General features: G+C 36.9%; 1 protein-coding gene across 3 annotated transcripts in view; it reads right to left on the bottom strand.

Annotated features, from left to right (window-relative positions):
* Positions 1-25,252, bottom strand: part of TAB2 (TGF-beta activated kinase 1 (MAP3K7) binding protein 2) — a 91,013-nt gene that overhangs the window by 25,976 nt on the left and 39,785 nt on the right. For all 3 annotated transcript variants that reach the window (XM_073022564.1, XM_008006697.3, XM_038002280.2), the window contains 2 exons: positions 14,471-14,661; positions 5,497-6,997 (listed from right to left, as the gene is read on the bottom strand). In XM_073022564.1, the coding sequence (XP_072878665.1) occupies positions 5,497-6,997; positions 14,471-14,572 (1,603 nt within the window). In that variant the 5' untranslated portion in view covers positions 14,573-14,661. The remainder of the gene's footprint in view (positions 1-5,496; positions 6,998-14,470; positions 14,662-25,252) is intronic.

Genomic DNA, 25,252 nt, shown 5'->3' with positions numbered 1-25,252 from the left:
CATTTACCCCAAATTAAAAAGGTATTTAGTCTTAAGACTGAGAAGAACCTACAAGTAGCAGGGCTAATTTGAAAAAAATATTCTGTAAGTGGTCCAATGTCAACTAATCCTAATTACTGAGTTTATTATTATTATTTTAGAGACAAAAGTCTTGCTACATTGCCCTGGCTGGTCTTGAACTCCTGCACTCAAGCAGTCTTCTTGCCTCAGACTCCTGAGTAGCTGCAACTACAGGTACATGCTACTGCACTAGGCTTTTATTTAATAATGTGATTTCAATGTCAACAAAGAACAACAAAAAGGCATTTCCAATCAAAAGACACATAAAGTTAAACAAAGTACAAGTTTTAGAATCTGAACTAAGTAAAATTATATTTCCTTTTGAAAAGAGTATCTTACTGAATTTGTGCCACAATAAACATTTTTTATTAAATCTCATTCAAAAGAAACGTGTTATGATTTCTGTAGATGTACTGGTGAAAAATGGTAAGGAATGAGAAACACAAAGTCCAAGAAGCTAATTTTCAACTCATAATTTTTCTTCCTTGTATTTCTATTTTAGGTTCAAAGTCAACGCTACTGCTTAACACTATGGTAGGACTTTAAACATAACTGAGGAAAAACCATATTAAAGTATCATTAAAAATATTTATGATTTTATATATGTAATTTTTTTCTTTAAATAATAAAAATAGTTTACCAGCTAAGTCAATACCACAGATGGAGTTCTGTGGAAATCGTATTTGGCAGCAATCTTAGTTTTTTAATAGTTCCTGGCTCCTGTAACAAAGTAAGAAAGTAGGCCCTTTTCTCTCCACAACGAAAATTTGTTGGAATGCGTAATGCACTTTGTCCTCCATACCTATAAAAGTTGCCAGTGTTATAACAGGCATACCACTATGAAGACACTAGAATGTCTCAGAATATGCTGAATGATAGTTTTCAATATTTTTTGGAAGCTAGAGTTGGGTGGTATAACTTAAGGGGGAAAAATGTAGCTATATGTGACCAATGACTATCAGCAAGAAAATTTCACTTCTATACTTGTTCTTAATGGGTAACATAAGAATTTCCTTCATACCTTTAAACTGAAAATTTCTCTCCAACCTTAATTTGTTCTTTCACTTTTGTCTCTGATTCCTGTAGTACTTTAAGGAATCAAGTTTAATTTATTTCCTTTAGGAAGGATGATGGTGCTGACAGACTTAGTGCTGAGATGAGTAGGGTCTTGATGTTTCATTAATTTACTTCTTTTGCTTCTGATCACTCTATAGTAGAGGCTGTATCAAACAATGTATCTTTCATAAACAGAAATTCTCACTTTTGATAGTTTTTATCACAGTATTTTTAGATTTCAAATGGTAGATTAAAAGAAAAAAGAAAAAACTGCATTTTGGTTACCAAATTTATCTATGTATATATGGTCTCTTCTCAATTTGGAAAAAATATTTTCCTATCATTCTAGTGCCTGGCTCAACTTATTTTTCTACTCTGAAACGGTGTTTCTAGGAGCATTAGAAAAATCAGTTTCATTGCAGGAGACAGAGATATTTCTTTCCTTTTCTTACTATACCACATAGAGTTTGGAAAAGATACTTGCTTAAAGATCGGGATTACTCAGGCCACCCCGTTTAGTAACTGCAGTGTGTTTGTGAACTATGTAGGGTAAAAGCAGAAAAGATGTATTTTCCAGCAAAGGCCTCCTTTGTCTTGAATTAAGTGAATGAAACACTCGATCAAGATTGTGTCACTGAGCCAGGTGTGGTGGCTCATGCCTGTAATCCCAGCACTTTGGGAGGCTGTGGCAGGTGGATCGCCTGAGGTCAGGAGTTCAAGACCAGGCTGGCCAACATGGTGAAATTGCGTCTCTACTAAAAATACAAAAACTAGCCGGGCGTGGTGTCATGCGCCTGTAATCCCAGCTACTCAGGAGGCTGAGGCAGGAGAATTGCTTGAATCCAGGAGGTGAAGGTTGCAGCGAGCTGAGATTACACCACTGCACTCCAGCCTGAATGACAGTGAGACTCCATCTCAGAAAAAAAAGACTGTGTCACTGGGTGATAGGTCCATCTGGATCAATACCAGTTCCATAGTAAACAGAAACAAGGAGAAAAGCTGGAGAACACTACCAACCCCAAAACTGTGCACACACACAGATAATGCAAGACTATGTAATCACACAAATGTTAGAAAATTCTGTATGTATGTAGGTATGTTTAAAGGAGGTGATTATCAAGGTTGTTAGAGCTGTCCGAAGGCTGTTAAGCAATCTGAGTGGCAGATTCTGGAGAAATCTGCTTTCTTGGTAGGCTTAAACTCTCAAACCAGAGACTTCTCTCATCAGAAAGTTTTTTAATTTTTACTTTCAGGTACCCTCCGAAGGTGCTCTCTACTTCTATCCAGGGTGTTACTTTATTGTTTAGAGTTCTTTCTTTCTTTCTTTTTTTAAAGACAGAGTCTCACTGTATTGCCAAGGCTGGAGTGCAGTGGTGTGATCTCAGCTCACTGCAACCTCCACCTCCGAGGTTCAAGCAATTATCCTGCCTCAGCCTCCTGAGTAGCTAGGACTACAGGTGCATGCCACCACATCCAGCCAATTTTTGTACTTTTAGTAGAGACCATGTTGTTTCACTATGTTGGCCAGGTTGGTCTCAAACTCCTGACCTTGTGATCCACCCACCTCGGCCTCCCAAAAGCTGGGACTACAGGCATGAGCCATTGTTCCCGGCCCCTAGTTAGAATTTTTACTCTGCCCTTGTCCTTTGACAAGTTCCTTAACCTATCTGTTCTTCAATGTTTTAATCTAAAAAATAATACTAGTGCAAGTAAAAGGGCCCTAAGGTTTGCCTTCTATGTTTAAGGAAGAGAGTAAAGCCAGGAGGGCTGGAACACAGTGAGCAGGTTGTCTAAGCAAAAGGAAAAGAGCTGGGGGGAGAAGCTGCTGATCCTGGAAGACTTCATAGTTTTTACGCTGAGTGCAACAGATAGTGATCATGTGCAGAGAAGTGATATGGTTTTTAACAGTATCTCCCTGGATGCTGAGTTGAAAGAAGACTGCAAGGAGGCAAGGACGAGAACAGGTAGGTCACTGCAATAACCCATTTGAAAGGTGGTGATTGCTCAGACCACAGTAGTGATGACAGGGGAAGTAAGAAGTCACGGGCCATGTGTGGAGATAATGCCTGTAATCCTAGCACTTTGGGAGACTGAGGCAGGCAGATCACTCGAGCCCAGGAGTTCAAGACCAGCCTGGGCAACACAGGAAGACCTTGTCTGCAAAAAAATACAAAAAGTTAGCTGGATGTGGTGGTGTGTACCTGTAGTCCAGCTACTAGGGAGGCTAGGGTGGGAGCATCACTTGAGCCCAGGAGGTTGAGGCTGAAGTGAGCCGTGAATATGCCACTGCACTCTAGTTTGGATGAAAGAGTGAGACCCTGTCTCAAAAAAAAAAAAAAAAAAAAAAAGAATAGGAGGAGGGGAATTGGAGATAGCAAGTTTATGAAACACTTTATTTTCACATTCTAGTTAAACATGAATATAATATCTTTTTAATATTAAATATGAATGCCTACTTTACTTGAAAATTTCCCTTATCAAATTATCTTCATAAAAAATTTGCTACTTGAGAATCAGCAACTATCCAACCATAGGACACCTGATGTTTTGATGGAAGGAGAGGAAGAGAAGACGATTTTGGGAGAAGAGAAGTAAGTTATCAGTGGAAAAAATAATAGTATATAACATTTATAAGCTGCGGAAACTAAACAAAAATGTTTGTAGTTAATCACAGATATATGGAAAATAAAAGTTTTAACATAATTTCTAGGGCAACTGAAATCACTCATGTTCTCCTAAAATGCACACACACAAATACATGCACACGCATACCTAGGATTCACTTTACATTTGGGTAGAGCCCTGGGTACTTTATTTTTGAGATAGGGGTCTCGATATGTTGCCCAGGCTGGAGTGCAGTGGTGTCCTGCAACCTCAATCTTCTGGGCTCAAGTAGTCCTCCCACTTCAGCTTCTGAGAAGCTGGGACTACAGGTGGGTGCCACTGCACCCAGTTAATTTTTTAAAGTTCCATGAATGATAATGGAATTCGAAAGGACCACAACCCAGCTTGGATTAAGAATCACTAGTGTAGCTGTTTAAAACATAAAATAAGGCAAAACAATTAGGACCCCCTAAGAGACTCAGCAATAAAATCACTTGATCAGAAATGTAAAAAAGGATGAGGATATTAGTGATAGTAGGGGCTGCATGCTGCCTAAGGGTGATGTTACAGTATTTTCCAACCTACAACTGATACATGAAACAATTCCCTGCAGATACATATATGACTAAGATACGCCTTTACTCTAAAAGATTCAGTTCATCTACAAACTGGCATAAATATTCAAGAAAACGAGTAACCTCCACCTTCTTATCTAAATGAATTTACTTAACAGTCCTACTGAAAATTATGTAACTTAAGAGGTTAGACAAAACATATGACAGAAATTTCCCTATTTGAATTAGTATAGACATAATGTAGTATTATGCCAATATCAAACAGTCTATTTCAGAAAAGGACAATCAATTGAAATAGATTTGAAAGTAATGTCCTTACAATTCCATATAAAAAGAAATACATTAACCAACATTTAAGGGAGGATGAAAGGGATGAATATCAGGAACAAGATTCAAACTTCTTTGATGTAAATTATTCTAATACTTATGCAGCAATAGATTTAATAAAGTAAGTCAAAAATGTTGTATTAGAAAAAGGAAGAATTTCCCCCAATCCCAGAGAAGGGTCTCACTCTGTTGCCCAGGCTGGGCAGAGTGGTACGGTCATGGCTCACTGTAACCTTTGAACTCCTGGGCTCAAGCAATCCTCCTACCTCAGTCTACCGAGTAACTGGGACTACAGGTGTGTGCCACCATGCCTGCATAATTTCTAAACTTTTTGTAGAGACAGAGTCTCCCTATGTTGCCCCAGCCGGTCTCAAACTCCTGGGCTCAAATGATTCTCCCACCTTGGTCTCCCAAAGCACTGGAATTACAGGCATGAGCCACCATGCCCAGCCACGAATTACTTATTCTTCAAATATCTGGTCAAAGAAGGCAAATTTATCATATTAGTCAAGAGAGTCAACTAGTTGCTTATTAAAATGTGTTTCTAGGAATTTTTATTACAGAAAATTTAAAGAGAAAGTCAGCATCACCACAGGTATAAGAAAGTATTATAAACATCAACAAACCAACCAACCAGAGTTGGTTACTCTGAAGAGCTGATAACCCAATTACTCAAACTTCCAGTTTTATAATAATAAAATAAAATTAAAATTAAAATGTATATGTATAATACTCTCAAATGTTACAATAACATCATTTGGGGCAATATTTAAACAATGAAATAATAATGCTAACACCCATTTCTGGTGTGAAATCAAACGTACACCAACAAGCCCAGCATGGAAAACTATCCCACCTTTAGTATTCATATTACCTTGAGTGTAGGCAGCATCGTCAGATCCCATACTCAGTTTCCGTGTTTCACTTATTCTATCCACATGCGCTAATGTAGGGTCCGTGAGGTGCTGAATATTCTCGGTTTCTACATAATGATCAGGATGATTTAGAAGATTTGTAAGTTCAAAGGTAGGGGACACTACCCCTGGTGAAACTGCAGGGGGTTTATTGGGAGAAACTGTAATTTTGAAAGTGTATTTCGTATTGGGCTGAGTGACTACCACTCGAGGAGAAGTTGCAGAGTTATTGCCTATTGCTCGACTTTTGGGAGGATGGTGATGAATAAAGGCAGGACCCATGCTCACTTGCCCAGACATGTTCCTGGAGGCAGCAGATGCTCCAGAGTTTGTGGATATGAAGAGTGTGGGCTGATTCCGCATGACCTGTTCATCTCCTGTGGTGGCATTAGCTGAAATATAGACCTTAGGTTGACTACGGGACATCAGCTCATCCGTATTTGGGGGGCTGGCAGCTATGTAAACAGTGGGCTGATTTCTGTTCAAGGTTTGGCTATTGACCGAAGAGGAAGTGCTGGAGGTTCGAGGTCCAGAAGAACGCAGTTTTGAAGAATTATTTCTTTGTGGGGGTTCAAGTTTGATTTCAATCTGGTTTTTTCGAGGTCCTGTTGAAATATTCTGAATGTTATATTGGCTATGGGCAGAAGACTGTGAGCTACCAGATGAATGAATGGTGGGTGGTTGTGAAGTAGTAGGTGAACTGATTGGCATGTAGACATGAGAGGTCTGGTGGCCTTGCTGATTTGGCTGTTGAGATGAGGTATGTGACAGAGGATTAGATGCAGGACAAGTAGTCCAGGGACCAGGCTGTGAAGGTTGATAAACTTGCTGAGGGTTCATGGGATTAAACTGAGATACCCAGCCAGAATGCTGTTGTGTCTGTCGAGTTGTACCACCAGGAGTTGTAATGTAAGGCCTAATATAGATAGAATTTCCCTGTGGACTGTTAAGTACAGGTGGAGGTACACCATGTATGTGCAAAGATGTAGGAGTATTACGACCAGTCTGGATATTTGGGGCTAACGTTACCATAATGGGATTAAATCTGGGAGTTTGTTGAGAAAGGCTAGATGTTCCTTTGCTGCCTAAGTGAAATCCAAGATGTGGTGCTGAATTTGAAGCACCAGAAGAACTGGACATTCCAAAAACATTAAAGCCTTGAGGAACTTGAGCTGGTGCTGTCTGTGGCTCCTGCTGAAATAGTTCACTATTGGACTGGCCACCTTGAAGTTGTCCATCACTAATGCTGTGCGTTAGAGTCCTACTTCCATTCATCCTACTTCCTTCTCTTCCATGGTGGTAAATGTTCTGTGATTGCAAGTCCAAGTTCAGAGAAGTCATGTGATTGCGTAGACCAGAAATTCCAGAATCATCTGAAAAATTCAAGTCTCCTTCACCATAAAGATATCTTGTACTCTCCTGAGAGAGAACAGCACAGCAGGCATCCAGGTTATTATTATTCTATGAAAACAAAATAAATTGATTGATGTTAACAATCAGAAGCTAATGCTTGTATTTGCATCTCTACAAATACATGATTAACAAGTGACTGGCTAATACAATTATAACACATATTTGGATATTTAAATTTGAGAAGCATTTTTATGCAAATGATTGAATTAAAAATCCTTACTACTAATGTAATAGAAAAGCTCTGACTAACAAAGTGAATCAAATCATTGTTCCACTTTAGCAGCTACAATGGATAAAAGGAATAAAATGGATTCAGACAGATATATTAAAATTATAATCTAATTTAAAAGGCAATTTTAATGTTGAACAAAATATAATCATTCAACTTACGTATATAATACTGTATAATTAAACATTTTTAAAAAAGCTAAATGGAAAAAATATCAATGTTTGATATATAGCACAATGTATCAAGTGCTATACACATTTGTTTAAACTAATAAATGTTTTAAAAAGTTACATTTGTAGCATTTAAAGTTCTGAAATTCACACCAGTCATCTGAATTCTTCCCATGCTTCCTCTTAACTTGTGTAATCTCTCTCTCTCTCTCTCCCTCTCTCTCTGGAGGCTCAGGGTAGCCTCCAGAAGAACTAGTTCCTATCTCTGCCTTTAGACAACATCATAAAAATCTACTCGGGGTGGGGGGGAACCCTCAGATTGTTTTTAAAGAATTCTCAAAAGACACTGACTAACCAGTAGTCATAAATCATCCACGAAAATGTTTGCCAAACACCTCCTATATGCATAGCACTGTGAGCCTGTGGAAGAATCAAAGACATATAAAATCAAACTTTTCCCCTAGAAAGGGAGACAAACCACAGATATCTGAAAAGGTAACATGAGTACATGCCAAATATTAAGTGGTGATGAAGTTCAACAGAGAATTAATATTGTAGGCTACTGAAGAAAGGAATGGGTTAATGAGGAAGGTATGGCCTGATGTTTTGCATAGAATATGCAGAACTTCAACAACAACAACAACAACAACAACAACAACAACAACAACAACAACAATAATTCTTAGTGAAGCGAATGGCACGAGTAAAGAAGAACATAAATGTGAGAGTTAAGTAAAAGCATGTTCCAAACAAGGTGGCTGGAACAGATCTGGCTGGAGCTGAAGATTTGTAATGAAAATATTGTTGAACAAATTGTTGCAAAAGCAGATTGGATTTAAATAACGAACGAGTTTTGAAAAATGAGTCACACTAGAGTTTGACTGTATTATAAGCAATGAGGAGAGCCACTGAAAGTGGATGAACAGAGAAGTAAAAACACAAAGGGTATTCAGGGAAGAGAAGTCTACTGATACTTAAGATGAATAAAAAGATGAAAAACCTTTGGCAAGATGACCAGTTAGAAGACATAAAGTAATGAGAGTTTGATAATGGAAATAAATTTTAAAAGAATATAAATTGTCAACACAATTTGGCCACAAGAGAGAAAGAATTCAAATAAGCCTGGAAGATTAAGAACCTGACAGAAAGGAGAGTTTTAGACTTAAGAAATATGAATAACCAAGTTAAAATGTCCACAGGCAGTTTGATATGAGGTAAAATAATATTAAGAAAGAAGTAGACTAAAAAGGCATCCTGATGCCTTGTTAAGGAAATGACAGTTCACATTGTTTCAACCGGTAATTTAAAAGGATAGTGAGCAAGGTTTGACTTCCCCCTTCCTAAAACCAACAACTTAAATCTCTCATGCTATAGAAATCCTTTTATCCTACTAATAACTCTGAATTGATACATACTAATTTTTCAAATAAAGTTGAAAAACTGATCACAATCTTTATCAATGATTCCTTATTAAAATTCGATCTTATCTTTTGCCAAACCTGATTGGTGCTTTTTGCTTTAAGTTAAATTTATTGCCATTCGAAGTAAATTCTTCTTCCTTCTTAGCCAAAGCTCGGAGACTTTATCTTCTTCTCACCTCCTCTCTGTCATCATTCTCAAATTAAAATTTACATTCCCTACCAAATTCAATTCCACACCTCCTTTGTAAAAGCTTGATATTCATATTTAGTCTTCCTCTTAAATTCTCTTGAGCACTCAAAAATCTTTCCCTTTAATCCTTTGTAATCTCTGTAATTATTCAATATGTTCATATTAAAAAGCAATATTCTAGCTCAGCTATGCCATAATTTATGTGCACTCAAATTATTTACACTCTACAGACATTACTTTCTTATCAGCAAAACATAAAAGAACTTACAGGGGTTTTATAACGTTACAAGAGGAGAAAAGGAAATGTACTTTTTATTAAAATTTTTATTTTAGAAAATTTTAAGCATACATAAAAGTAGAGAGGAAATATGATGAACTCCCACATACTTATCACCCATCATTTTTCATTTGATATATATGCCTCAGCTACTCCCCCTACCACAACTAGATCAAGTCTCAGACATCATCTCGTTTTCATCTGTAAATACTTCAATATGTACTGTAAGTGACAGGGACTTAAAAACATAACCACAATGCCACGATCATACCTTAAAATAATCAATAATTCTTAGTATCACCTAATATTCAAATAGCATTAAATTAAAGCATAAAAATGTCTTTGTACAGTTAGTTTAAATCGGGATATAAATAAGGCCCACATATTTCATTTGGCTGATAAGCCTTTTAGGTTTCTTTTAATAACCAGCCCAACTCCTCTTTTAAAATATTTTCCAGTCATTTGTTTGTGAGAAAAACTTGGTATTTGTATAGCAGAATTTCCCCTATTCTGGACTACACCCTGTGGTCAATTTCCCCTGCATTTCATTGTAAACTAGTAGTTATATCATATCTATGGATGTGATCAAGTCCATGTTTGAATTTTTGGTGACCATCATAGACGTCCACTGTCAAATCACACAAGGAGACACAGGAATGTTTGCCTGTCTTTTTGTGATTTTAAAACTGACTGGTAGATTCAGTTGTCAGCTGGATCCAACTAATGATTTTTAGCAGCTATTGATGATCATTGCTTAGAAACACTATTTCATTAGGGGTGCTCAACAGTAATACTGCAATGTTCCAATTGTAAGATTTTGGCCAGGCACAGAGGCTCACACCTGTAATCCCAGCATTTTGGGAGGCCAAGGCGGGATAATCGCTGGGCCCAGGAGTTTGACACTAGTCTAGGCAACACAGTAAGACCCTGTTTCTAAAAAACCTTTTGTTTTTAATTAGCCAGGTATGGTAGTACACCTGCAGCCCCAGCTACTCAGAGGGCTGAAGTAGCAGGATCACTTGAACCCAGAGGTTGAGGCTGCAGTGAGCCACGATCATCTTACTGCTGCATTCCAGCCTGGGTGAGAGTGAGACCCAGTCTCCAAAAAAACATAAAAAGGATTTAGTCTTCATTCTTAGCAGCAATTCTTCCTTGAACACTTGCTCTCTTCAACTGTTTGGTTATGTTCTGCACTGAAGAGGCAGGATAAAAAATTCTTTTCACCAGTTGCCAGAATAGTAAATTTGGTCCCTACGAACCTGCAATGGTGACTATGATTTATTTTTAGTATCATTATAAACTCGTGTATCTTTAATATTTTGATGTGTTTCAATCACTTTTGGTCATTATATCCCCTCTTCAGGTTACTGTGAAGAGCTTCAAGTTGGCTCCTGGATATATGACATGAATCCAGTAGTTTTTCAAAGCTTCTCTGCTTTCTGATATGACAAGATGTTCCAGCTCATCATATGCATCTACTCCAGACTTGGAATCAGCCATTTCTCAAAGAAGCCCTGGTTACTTTTAGTGAGAAAGGGTAGAGGACTCTCTTGGAGTACATCAAAAGGGGTAGTTTTTAAAAGGTGGAAAATCACTGCTTTTTGGTATACAGCCACAAATCTGCATTCTCTTCAAAGCTATAAAAAGGTCTGAATCATTAATTCCAGTTTCTCTTTCATTTTTCCCCAAACTCCTGCACAGACACAGAAATTACAGATAGTATCAAAGTATATATACCCTACAGCATTCATTCATTCCTTTAACCAACATTTACTGAGCAAGGAGAAAGGAATACGATCGCTGATCGCCAAGAATCTCACAGTCTAGTGGAGGAGATTAACGTGAACACAAATGAAATGCAGCATGGTAGGTGTTATCATAGAAATATGGGTAAGGACGATGGGTGAAGGTCATTTGAGAAGGTTCCACTAAGTACATGGCACTTAAATATTACGTGTTGCATATACTGAATGAACAATACTTATTAATGCAATACTCTGAAAATAAATACCAATTTTAAACTTACAGATTCAATCGTCCTGTTAAGAGAATTTAAAAACAGTAAAAAATTCAGTTAAAAAATCAAAGTGAAAACTATGCAATATTTTCATATTCTTCTAAGGTTTAAGATTTAATTATCAAATATAAAAATCAACTTTAAAGATACAAATTACACCTGCTGGTTATAAGTATCTTAGAGAATTCACAGTAGAAGGAAAAGATATGAGTAGTTTCAAAAAGAGGGAACTGTGCAACAGATAAACTTAAGAAGAGAACAACAGAGGATAGATACTTTTGTTCTCTTCCTGACAAGCAAGATGTCTATAAAGAACATGTACACAGAATTGGTAGCATGGCATGATCCCTCACTAATTTAAAAAGTTCTGAACCAGTATACTGTAGGAAGGGTCTGTCACAAGAACAGAAACCCACACAACTGAGAAAGGAAGAGCAGCCCCAAAAGAGACGCTGTCATTTAGAGGTAGCTTAATTTGCCTTTTCAGTTTAAAAATATTGCTCTAAATTTGGGAAAACTTGCACCCTAGTTGTAACCACAGAAGAAGGACCTCTTCCTATGCCTTTCTTGTCAGATTTCTTGTTATATCAGCTAAAAAGTACATTACCTGGATACCCTAAATTATTATCAACTCACTTTTAAAAAGTGTGGTCTGTTTCAGGCAAGCAAAATATTTCATTTTAGTTAACACGAGGTGTTGGGAAGCATGCTAAGTAGAGGAGTTTGCTTCTGTAAAGCCAGATTAACATTGTGAAGGTGATATTACTAGATGCCCAAAGGAAATGGAAAACCATTCATTTCTTATTTTTGGGTTAAAGCTGAAAACATGCTTAATTATTTTACTTTTAAATAGGTAATTCATTGATACAGGTTAAAACAATAAAAAAAGATAACTGTTGAGAAGTCTGAGTCCTAACTCTGTCCCATCTGGCCTGTTCCCTCTGGCCTACTATGGATAACTATCTTTTATTAATTTCGTTTTTAATTCTTCCAGTATTTCTTTATGCAAACAGGGACAAATACATGGGTGTGTAGATATTTATTTGCCTCGTTCTATCTATATACCCTGCTCCGCATCTTGTTTTTCTTAACACGTACTGGAGATTATATTGTAAGAGTGCATTCGAGCCTTTTTTTTTTTTTTTTTTAAATATTTTAAAGTAATTCTACAAAAGGCTCTATGTTTTACTCCCAGTTAGGGTATTTCAAAATCTCTATAACTGTACTATATGTAGGGAAGTGTTCTGGACAGTTCTTTCAAAACGAAGTCTACAGAAATTTATCAAAGAACTTATAGTATCTTCCTGTTAGTTTTTAAATAACCTACTGAATAGCATAGCTTTTACCACAAAATTCTCTTTTATTTGAAAAGTTAGGGAGTAGTTACTTGGGTTCTAGGGGTGAGACTATTTTTCTCCACTATCTCTGCTCCTTTCCCACACTTTCTTTTAACTTCTGACTCCATTCTTATTACATGTTTTTATTCTCTCATTTTTTTTCACATTCTATATTAACAAATGTAAACTATTGATTCATTTACCAAATATATATTATGGGCTTTCTGCTGTTGTTATTCCTTTTAGTACTGGCTGCTAATATTTATTGAATACTCATGAATCAGTTACCCTATTGGTTGTTTTACCTACACTGTCAAATTTAACTCTGTTAAGTTTTTTTATTCCCACTGTGCAGTTGAGGAAATGAAAGTCAGAAAATGAGGGTCAGAGAAGTTAATTATGTTACTGCTAGTAACTGTCAAAACTTGAACTCAGTCTGGTTTATCGCCAAAAGATATGCTCTTAACCATTATACCATAAGAAAAGGCATTGCTGGTGGGAGAGTTCCATGCAGCTCAGGATGACTAGAGCATACGGTATGAAGAGGAAGGACTGGACAAAGATTAGGGTGTAGAAACAGCCAGGATTCCAGATCACAGACCTTGTATGCCCTAGTCAAGCTATATGAGCGTCATTCAGAAGGGCACAGGGAACAATCAACAGGTTTTAAGTGTGTGAACAGCTCTGCACTCTGGCAGAAGAGGATAGATTGGAGAGACCAAAAGTGGGTTAGGTAAAGCAGGTAGACCAATTAAAAGGTGATAACGGTGATAAGGGTGTGAACAAAATGTAGTCATTTAATATAAAGTATAGATTCAATAAAAATTTCATATAATTTCAAACTTTAAAAATCACTTCAAGAGTAAATATGCTTGACTGAGCCCCAGATACCTTTTTTTTTTTTTTTTTTTTTTGAGATAGGGTCTCTTTCTGTTTCCCAGGCTGGAGTGCAGTGGCACGATCCCAGCTCACTGCATCCTCTGCCTCCTGGGTTCAAGCAATTCTTGTGCTTCAGTCTCCTGAGTAGTGGGACCACAGGTGTGGGCCACCACGCCCAGCTAATTTTGGTATTTTTAGTAGAGACAGGGTTTTGCCATGTTGGCCAGGCTGCTCTTGAACTCCCGGCCTTAAGCAATCCACCCACCTCAACCTGCCAAAGTGCTGGGATTATAGGAGTGAGTCACAGCACATGGCTCCAAATACATTTCTGATACAAAGATTTTCAGTTTAATAAAACAGAAAGGCACAACTATCATTCAATATTTGGAATTGTGAATTTCTAAAATTGGGTATACTAAGAACAACGTACAAATTAGAGGGTTAGTGATATTAATTGGAAAACTTACAAATTAAATTTAAAAATATAAAAACAGACTTTTTCCCCACTTTGGAACTGGGACCTTAGGCATTGTCTAGTCAAACTCTTTTATTTTACAGATTAAAAAAACCTAAAGCACAGAGGGCATACTCTTTATCAGATATGCTTGGGGTGCCCATTTAGGATTATAACCCAGGTTTCCTGACTCCTTAATCATTTTTCTCACTTTCATACTAAGATGTGAAATTAGCTCTCCTGGCAGAACAGGTGGGAGAAAAGTTAAGACAGCTCATATCTAGTAAGTACAGAGATTATCAATGCTTTACATTCAGATCTCATTTAACTCTCACATCTACTCTACAAGTCAAGTATTATCTATACTACAGATGGTACAGAAAGCTCTATCTTGCTACAGGCCATATGACTATCAGACATCAAAGCTTATCTCTTTTCATCATAGTACACTAATACCAATAAGAAGATAACCTAAAAGACCTTTTCTTCCAATGTTTTTAAAAAAACAGGTTTATATTAACAAATTCAGAAATCATTGAACACTGACCTGTAACATGCACCTGGATACAACAACTTCAGGTACTTCAGGGAATTTTTGTCGCAGGTCATGTAAAACCTGAAAATCAATTTGGTGGCTTCCTTGGGCCATTCGTATATTGCCTGATCAAGACTATTTGTACAGCAGGCAATTCTAGGCCTTAGTGGAAATAGTACTCATCTCTTCTGTCCAAGCATTTTCTGTGAAAGAAAGAAAAAAAAAATTTTAATGAGAACTGATTATAGAAGGAATATTGTGGATTTAAAATTTCAGTACAAAAGAATATGTGCTTTAGCACTTAACATTATAAACTATAAAAATATTTAGACCTAAAGTGCTTTCCATAGTTATACTATCTTTTTAGTATAAACTCTGATGGTAAACTTTTATATTGTCTAACTCCTATATATTTATATGCTCTATAAATGGCTAAGCCAAAAAGCATTCAAATAAGAAATTACTGTCAATGTTGTCTTCCCAGAGTCTTTTAAAAAGGGAGAAGGAATAGCATCACTGATTTTTTTCTTAATGATTACCTCGAGGTGAGTAATCTAAATTCTTAAAGTTTGGATACTGAAAAAATATGTTACGACAAATGACTCTGTTTTGTCTAAAACTTAATGATTCAAAACCCAATGCATTCAATATTTTGCTTTATCTTTCAAATATACTTAATCCTTAAATGCACAATCAATTCATTCTCAGGAGCTTAGTAGCATTTTATTCCCTCTGCTTCTATTAAATCAGTATTTTAAAAATACTAATATTTCTCAAGGGGTTTGACTTAATTGGCTAAGCAGTGAGCAGCCTGGGTATATGGAGTTTTATAAGATCCCAAGGTGATTCTAACGTGTGGTTGAAGTTGAAAACTACCTACCTTATATTTATTCCTATTGTTTCTAATGTAAACCATGTTTAATGTTGAAAAATCTTTTGGGGATATAAACAGAAGGTAAGTACATTAACTTAAAATATTAAGACATTTAAAATCATGCTATTTGAAAACACCTTTCATTAGGACAAATTTCATAAGAAGACAATCTCTTTAAAACTAATTTCTTATTTGTGGTATTTCTCTTTTAACCTCATTAACATAAGCCTAAAAATACAGGTCTATATATTGCATTAATGTAGGAATTCGGTCTCTTTTATTATTGTGTATCTAGCACTTCATAAACAGTCTTCAGCATAATAGATATTTAAAATAGTTTTCAGTAGATTTAGTTATAGAACTCCTCAGTGCCCAATAAAATGCTCACTTAGATATCATGCATAGTAATAAGCCTTTTAAGTTTTTTATCATCACTTGATTAAATTGTACTTAATTATTCTGTCTGTGTGGCTTTAGCTTAGTTTCATCTCGTGTATAAAATCACTGCCACATCAAATTATTTGCATTATAGATTTTCCAAACGTATTTCTATGTAAACATACACACACAATTTTCGCATTCAAAAGTAGTTTTTCTATAAATTGGTTGCAGGAGAGAAAGTACTAGAAATTAGTAAGTGACATTTTAAAATAATTTAAGTGGTGATAATCATGCTATAGAACTGCTCATTTTAAGGAAGCCTTCCTTGACTCATATCAGCTCATTTCTCCCCCTTCCCCCAATTTTGGGCTAAAACTCCTGTAAAGGATTGTTTATATGTTAAGTGTCTTCACTTCCTCCCTCCCTTCTAATCTCTTTTAAACCTACCCCAGTCAGGCTTTCATAGTTTTTCTCCACTGAAACTACACTTATCAAAGCCACCATACACTTGCAGTTTATGAAACCCAATGGTGAGTTCTCAGTCCTCAACTTACTATCTCTCTCTGTAGCTCAGGACCCATTCAACCACTACTACCTCATTCTTTAAACAATTTCTTCATGTGGCTTCTGAGGTTTATACTCTTCTGGCTTTCCTTCTACTTACTGGCAGATTCTTCTAAGTTTACTTTGCTGGATCCTTTCCCTTTTCTGGACATCTGAATGTTGGTGGCTGGTACAGTTCGGATCTATGGCTTCCTTTCAACTATATCTACATTCCTCTTCAAGACAATTTCATTCAAATATATTGCTTTAAACAGTATCTATATATTGGTGCTTGGCATATTATCATCTCCAACTCCAATTTCTTCCTTGAGACTAACATATCTAAGTGGCTAACTGACATCTCCTTTTGTGCATCAACTTAGTTCAAGCTTGGTTATGTCCAAAATCGAACTCTTAATTCCTCCCCCATCCAAATAAATCCTTTCCCAGTCTTTTCCACGTAAGTAAATGGTACCATCATTCATCCAGTTGGTCTTTCTCTCATCCCACATCTAATCTACCATCAATACTTCTTTGCTTATATACAAAAAGTGTTCTGAATCTAACCAATTTTTCCCAGTTGTTACTGCTCTTGTCCAAGCCACTATGATAATTCATCTAGACTCCTACTGCAAAGGCCTCAATAGGTCTCCTTGCACCTTCATTCTTTTTGCCAACATACTACCTCTTCCCCTGCCCCTAGTATTTTCTTTACTGAGCAGAGTGATCTTTGTGAAAAGTAAATCAGAGTCATTATTTTCCCTGCTCAAAATAATAAGGCTATCTACCTGGCTATCTACCACCCCTCTAACTTCATCTTCTACCCTCTCCTTGTTCCCTCAATTAAAATGGCAGTCTGGTGATTTCTCAAAGAAGCCACTCTCGTTCTTTCCTTAGGGCTATTGGATTTGCCACTCCTTTACTACTGGAACAGTTTTCCCTTAGACCCACTTGCATGGCTCCCTTTTCTTATGTCATTAAGAATGTTGATCAAATGTCACTTCTTCAGAGACAGTTTCCTTGACCAACCCCTCTATCTAAAATAATGCCATAACTCTTCCTATCTCCCACCATTGCACCCTCATACTGCTTTTTCTTCATAGCCTGTATCAATACCTGTGATATATTTTATTATCTCTCCATCCGCAAAACATTAGCCCAATGGGATCAAGGACTCTGAAGTTCATTGATCTATCACCAGGATCTAGATCATTCCTGGTTCACAGAAGATGCAACACATTTATTGAATAAAATGAATATTTTATTATAAGGTTTCTTTATTGTTTCTTTCTACAAGGCTTCCAAAACATATTTCAAATGATCTAGATTTGAAAAAAAAAATTTTTATACACAATTTGAGGGAGAGGCAAATAGTCTGAGACACATTTTTATTATTTAAAGGAGGATGAACCCTGAAAACAAATTTCAACATATTTCATTATTAAAATATATACTGAAATCTCTCACCATACTTGCCTGCTTTTCTAATAAAGACTATTACTTACACAACTGATAACATTCTTCAATTGTACAATTTTATTTTATGGGTTCTACTTCCTGTAATGGCTGAATAACGCCTACCAGACCAAATCTCTCATGAATAACAACTATAAACAGCAGAAATGCATAAAAAACTACCTGAAGGAAGAAACAAATTGGGGGAGGGAACAAGAAGGAGTCAGCACTTGGAAGAAGGAAACAGCAAGGGTAACTTTCTATTTTTAATGGCTTTTACTCAGAGAGCAGGTCCCAATTAGTTTGGGTAACTAAAACTCAGATAAAAAACCTGCAGTCTTACTTGCTTGATGAACCGAAAAGGACAGACGATGGCACAATCACAACAGCTGAAAGCTTAGTGAGTAGATCACAGGAAGGAGAGAACCACAGAGAGGAAGCCCTAAATTCTGTGCATAAACTCTGTATATATCTTTGATCTCCAAATTATACATACGTATGACAAATTCCATTCAAGCAGCAAGGATAAGGTTAAAATAACTGAACTGAGATTTCAGAGCTTATACTTTAAGTGTAGTCAAGTTATCTGGCTTGAAACAGGTAACAAACCAAACACCAGTACTCACTGGAGGAATACAGAATCCAGAGTCTCTACATGGCATTCATAATGTCCTAAATAAAACCCAAAATTGTTACACATAAACAGAAAAAAAATGACCCATACTCAAGAGAAAAGGCAACCAATGGAGACCAAGCCCAAGATGAGCCAGCTGCTAGAATTAGCACATAAGTATTTTAAAGCAGCTATTTTAACTATGCTGAAGGATATAAGTGCAAATATGCTTGGAACTCTCAGCAAAGAAATGGAAATTATACATATATAAAGCAAATAAAAAATTAAGAACTAAAAAATAAAATATCTGAAAAACTTCATTGGGTAGATTTAACCATGGATGGGAAATGACAAAGTCAGTGAACTCAAAGACAAAGCAATAGAAATTATCCAAACTGAAGGATGAATAGAAAAGTGACTATGGGTAGTGGAGAGGAGAGAAATAGAACCTTAGGGACCGGTGGTAAGGTATTAACAAGTTTTAATATACCTGTAATTGGAGATTCAGAAGGAAAGGGGAAAAAGAATGAAGTAGAAAAAAAATTTGAAGAAATTAGGGCTAAAAATTTTGTTAGTAAAATATATAAATTTACAGATTTAAAATATCAGCAAATCCCAAATAGAAAAAAACAAAGACTACACACAGGCACAAGACAGTCAAACTGCTAAAAACCAAAAAGAAAATCTTGAAAACAGCTAAAGAAACAGAATGACAATAATTCAAGTGAATGATGACTTCTCATCAGAAACAATGGAGGCATCAGAAGACAGTGAAATAAGTGCTGAAAGAGGAAAAAACCAAACTATCTATCAACCCACATACTATATCCAGCAAAAGTAAACTTTAAGAGTGAAAGCAATATAACTATTTGAAAATGTAGCCTTTGTGGAGCAATAAGTCATTTGCAAGGACAGCCCAAACACATTACTGAAACAACTGGTATTTACTAAATTTCAAAATAAAAACCAAGAAATACCTTATGAACTTACTCTGTAAAATTATTTCTCATAATAAACAGACACACATTTCCTATGTTAAGATGGAAAATAACCCCTCTCCTGAGAAAAAGAATAAAGAAATCATACTTTATAAAATGTTTGCAGCAATAGGTATAAAGTTTTGGCATCTAAACTTCCACCAGCTAAAATGATCTAGGAGGGTTAATTCCTTAAGGATTCTAAATAGCAGAGTACATACAGTACTACAAAACATAAGTAAACATATTGGAAAGGTTTATAAAATGTGCCATATTCTTTCCTTTCTTAAACAATTTTTGATTTCTCAGTAACTACAACAGTGAAGAGTACTAGGCACTGGTTAATGGCTCACTCAGACTACAAGTTATGCTTCATATTCAGTGCAGTTTATCATGGTGGATGTTTCTAGGACCATAAGAGTATACAAAAGCTAACTGTTTAACACGAGACCATGTCTCCAGATTAAAAAAACAAACAAAAACAAAGAATGCAACTGGATATATAGGTCTTATGAAAATTCTGGGCATTTATGAGACAACTAGGTAAGAGTATTTAAAACTGGGACTATCATCTATTTATCTACCAAGCATACATTTACTGAGTGCCTAGTATGCAGGAGATATCACGCTGGAGATGGTACAAGTATTAGAGTCAACGTCCTTGCCCTGCAGATCACAGAAATTGCTAGGTTAAAGGCACAAAAATACAAGCTTATAATTTAGATAACTATTTTAACTTGCTCATTATTTTATCTTCTGTCTACCTTCTTCTGCACTGGGTCTGCTGCCTGCCATCTCTCTTGTGGCTATCACAGCCATCGTTTTTATCTCTTTCACATCATTCCAAAGCAGAGCATGGGAACATGGTACATTAGAAAAAACTGTAGAGAGCAAAGATCAAGAAAAATAGGTAGGTCCCATATCATGAAGTGCCTTTAAAATTGGGGATTTTATCTTAAGAACAATGGGAAGCCACTGAAGGATTTAAAGCTCAGAGGTAGGAAAGGTGACATGATCAAGAAATCGTGTGTATAAAAAATGGCTATTGTACGGAAAAAGGGTGAAATAATATATGAGAAGACCAGTTAGAAAACTACTGCTGTAGTCCAGCCAGGAAATGGTAATAGCTTGTATTGTGGATAGCAATGGAGACTAGGTAGAGAGAAGTGGAAAACCTTAAAGGATATTTAGGAAGTAAAAACATATAGAAATTTGGTGATGGATTAGAAATTGGGGTAAAAGTGAAGGAGGTGTCAAGGTTGATTTCTGATTTGCTCAACTGGACAGTGGTCTCATCTCTGAATTAGGAAACAAGGGGAAACAAAGAGTACAAACAAAGAGAAGATTACAGGCTTGTTTCTGAATCTGTGGAATCTAGGGTACCTTTAAAACATCCAAATACAGATATCATACAGGGAGTTGTGATATACGGGTCTAGCGCTCAAAGGACAGGTCTGACCTGCAGAGAAAAATGTGACAGGCATCTTTGATACCGGCGTTAATTAAAACCTGAGTGTGAATGAGATAATCCTACCATATAATTTAAATATATCATTAGTTATATTATAGATAAAACATTATATAATAATTATTAGTTTTTTCACAGTGGTCAACATTCTATCCTCAAAAAACTGAAGGGTATGTTTAAAGATGGATTTTCTATTCAGAAAATATTTTAATGTGGCATTATCCTGTAATGAAACTTTAAAAAATGTTTAAGAAAGAAAACATGTCAACAGTTTAAAAAGCCAGCAAGTGCTACAAAGCTCATCAGGGAAACTTTCCTGCCTCATGTCTCTACACCTTTGATTCCTACTCTGTTTCTCCACATTCCTACCTATTGTTGGAGGTGGGGCTTGGTGGTGAATGAATCATGGGGGCGAATTTCTCATAAATGGTTTAGTGCCATTTATGAGAAAATAAAGATTTAGCTTTATTTTATATACCATACCTCTCCACTGCTATACTCCTCGGCCCAGTCGCTTATTTTACAATTTTTGTTTAATCAATATTAAAATACATTTTTCCCCCTATAAATACTGTTAGCCTAGATACTTAGTCAATAATGAGGGATGGACTAAATCTCCAAGGTCCCTTCCTATAGTGGTACTTAGGGAAGAAAAGTATAATTTTAATTAAAAAAACTGTAGAATATTAATCATATGTGACCAAAGCTGGTATTCAACCAAGTCTGATAAAATAACAAAGCTCTTGCAATTCTAACACTAGAGAAAATGGGGAGAAATGGGAGGGAGGGGACAAAGGAGAAACATGGCTATTGTACTTTAAGTTATAGATTTAGATTAGATGTATTATTTTCTGGAAAACAAGCTGCCTTGATATTAAAAACAAAACAAAACACCAAAACAATGACTATAAAAACATGGCAAAGTCTGTCAAAGATTGAAGCTAACTGCTCTTGACTAGTCTCCCCTTTCCCAGTACACCAAACCAGATGGGATAGTTTTCTAAAACTTTCCAAAAAAAGGTAATTTTTGTGTAGTTTAAATTGTTCCAAAGTCCAGACAAATTTCACTTTTCAATTTACTTTAAAAGGTTATAATATAGTTTGGGTATTATCCCCTCTAAATCTCATGCTGAACTGTGATTCCCCGATGTTGGAGGTGGGCCTGATGGTGAATGAATCATGAAGGTGGATTTCTCATAAGTGGTTTAGCGCCATCCCCTTAGCGCTGTCCTCGCGATAGTAAGTTCTTGTGAGATATGGCTGTTCAAAAGCATGTGGCACCTCCTGTCTCTTGCACCAGCTCTATGTGATATTCAGGTTCCCCCTTTGCCTTCTGCCATAGCTGTAAGCTTCCTGAGGTCCCACCAGAAGTGGAGCAGATGCCCAGCACCATGCTTCTTGTACAGCCTGCAGAACCATGAGCCGATTAAAGCTCTTTTCTTTCTGAATTACCTAATCTCGGGTATGTCTTTACAGCAATGCAAGAATGGTCTAACACAGAAAACTGGTACTGGGAATAGGGCACTACTATAAAGATACTTGAAAAATGTGGAAGCAACTTGGGAACTGGGTAACAGGCAGAGGTTATAAGAGTTTGCAGGACTCAGAAGAAGACAGGAAGATGAGGGAAAATCTGACAATTCTTAGAGACTGGTTAAATGGTTATAATCAAAATCTTGATAGTGATATGGACAGGGAAGGCCAGGGTGATAAAAACTAAGATGGAAATGAGGAACTTATTAGGAACCAGAGCAAAGTCATCCTTGTTATGTCTTAGCAAAGAGCTTGGCTGTATTGTGTTCATGCCCTAGGGATCTGTGGAAGTTTCAACTTAAGAGTGATGATTTAGGGCATCTGACAGAAGAAATTTCTGATGTGGCTTGGATGTTTCTAACAACCTATACTCAGACATTGGAGCAAAGAAATGACTTAATTTTGGAAGTTATATTTAAAGGGGAAGTACACCTATAAAAGTTTGGAAAACATGCAGTCTGGCCATGTGGCAGAGAAAGAAAAGGCTTTTTCCAGAGGAATTCAAGCAGGCTGTGGAGGGTAACCACTTGCTATAGATTGGCGTGACTAAAAAGGAGCCAAGTGCTAACAGCCAAGACAATGGGAAAAAGGCCTCGAAGGCATTTCAGAGATCTTCACAGCAGCCCCTCCCATCACAGGCTCAGAGACCAGGAGGAAATAATGGTTCAGGCGGCCAGGCCCAGCCCCGCACAGCTCAGGACACTGCTCCCTGAATCCAGGCCGCTCCAGCTCCAGTTGTGGCTCAAAGGGCCCCAAGAACAACTTGTGATGCTGCTGCTTTGGAGAATGTAAGCCACCATAAACCCTGGTAGCATCTATGGTGTTAAGCCTACAGGTGTGCACAGTGCAAGAGTGAAGGAGGCTTGGCAGCCTTTACCTAGATTTCAGAGGATGTATGAGAAAGTTTGGGGGGCCAGGCAGAAGCCTGCTGCAGGGGCAGAGCCCTTACAAAAAAACCTCTACTAGGGCTGTATGAAGGGAAATGTGGTGTTGGAGGCCCCACAGTCTCCACGGGGGAACTGCCTAGTGGGGCTGGGGAAAGGGACCCCCATCCTCCAGACCCTAGAATGTTAGGTCCACCAGCAGCTTACACCTTGTGCTAGAAAAAGCTGCAGACACTCAACTCCAACCCATGAGAACACCTGTGGTGGCTGAACCCTGCAGATACAGGCAGGGCTGCTCAAAGGCCTGGAGGTGGGACATGGAGTCAAAGGAGATTATTTTGGAGCTTTAAGATTTAATGACTGCCCTACTGGGTTTTAAACCTGTATGAAGCCTGTACCCTCTTTCTTTTGGCCAATTTCTCCCTTTTGGAATGGGAATGTTTACCCCATGCCTGTACCCCCATTGTATCTTGAAAGTGAATAACTTGTTTTAATTTTACAGGCTCATAGGTAAAAGTGACTTGGCTTATCTCAGATGATACTTTGGACTTTTGAGCTAGGCTGAAATGAGCTGAAACTTTCGGAGGACTATTAGGAAGGAATGATTATATTTTGAAATGTGAGAAGAACATAGATCTGGAGAGGCAGGGGCAGAATAATATAGTTTGGATGCCATCTTCTCTAAATCTCATGTTGAATTATGATCCCCAGTGTTGGAGATGGGACCTGGTGGGAAGTGAATGGACCACGAGGGTGGATTTCTTATGAATGGTTTGGTGCCACCCGCCTTGGCACTGTTCTCATGATTTGAGTTGTCATGAGATCTGGCTGTTTAAAACTTTCTCCTCCCCTGCTTCCGCTCTTGCCATGTGACACAATGGCTTCCCCTGTGCCTTCGGCCATGATTGCAAGCTTCTTGAAGTCTCACCAAAAGGCGAGCAGATGCTTAGCAACATGCTTCCTGTATAGCCTGCAGAACCAGGAGCCAATTAAACCCCTATTCTTTCTAAATTACCCAGTCTTGGGTATTTCTTTATAGCAATGCAAGAACAAACTAACACAGGCTAACATTAAAAAAAAAAATTCAGAAAAAAAAGGCTATCATCTTCTGATGTAAAAATTTAACATGCAAATAAAGTAAACAAAATACCTATATATCAAGAGCATTTACTTTAAAAAAACTGGCACAAAAATTTTGAATAAAAGATTAGGAAACAGTATACAAACTATAGAGCTGGATTTATTACAGGTATCTCAGTTTAAACTTATTAATGTACTTCCATTATATTAATAGTTAATAGAGACTACTTATACTATTATCTCAATAGATACTAAAAGCACATTTAGGAAAATTTAAGTCTTACTTTTGGGAGAAAAAAACTTGGTTTCAGTTCCAGAATGATAGTGTACTGAGCTAGTTTAGAATCTCTTGTTATGAAAAACCAAAAATAATGAAAAAATGATTGCCTTTGTTTTATAACAGCAGAGCTTGCAAGAAAAGAATTCCCTGGTGCCAGAAACAAAGACAGAATTAAAAGCCACTATAATAAGTGTTTAAGTTAAAATACTGTGGTGACCTGTGGGGGAGAAGTGTTTCGAAGGAGAGAGATACAGTTATTAGAACTAGACATACTGGAGCTGGGGTTTTAATGCTATGTGGAAAGAAGACACACTATAGGACCACACCAGGAAGACATTTTATTTAAATGAAATAGTTGCATAAATAAAGCCTAGATTCTGGAAGGTCCTTCCTTACTAGGAAAAAGCAGCTAAACCTCTATCCATTGCTACATAGGAGCCACAAGAACTGAAATTCACCAGAGCCACGAGTGGGAAGGAAATCTCTCTCTCACAAAATTAAAGACATGAGCCTGCACCATACACAGGTGTGGAATCCAAATTTACACTACAGGTGTAAAAAAGAAACTTAAAATAGAAATTAACAAAAAAATTGTTCTGAGGCTGGTAATACCATAGGATTTCTGGCAGAAACAAAAGCAAAACTGCTATGGACTTATTTCTGTAACCCAGGAAGCAAAGGATTTCTAGAGGTAAAACATGAAAAA

The sequence above is a fragment of the Chlorocebus sabaeus genome, chromosome 13, assembly GCF_047675955.1.
Source record: "Chlorocebus sabaeus isolate Y175 chromosome 13, mChlSab1.0.hap1, whole genome shotgun sequence".
Lineage (NCBI taxonomy): Eukaryota > Metazoa > Chordata > Mammalia > Primates > Cercopithecidae > Chlorocebus > Chlorocebus sabaeus.
Note: the sequence above shows the minus strand (reverse complement) of the source record. Positions and strands in the feature narration are given on the sequence as shown.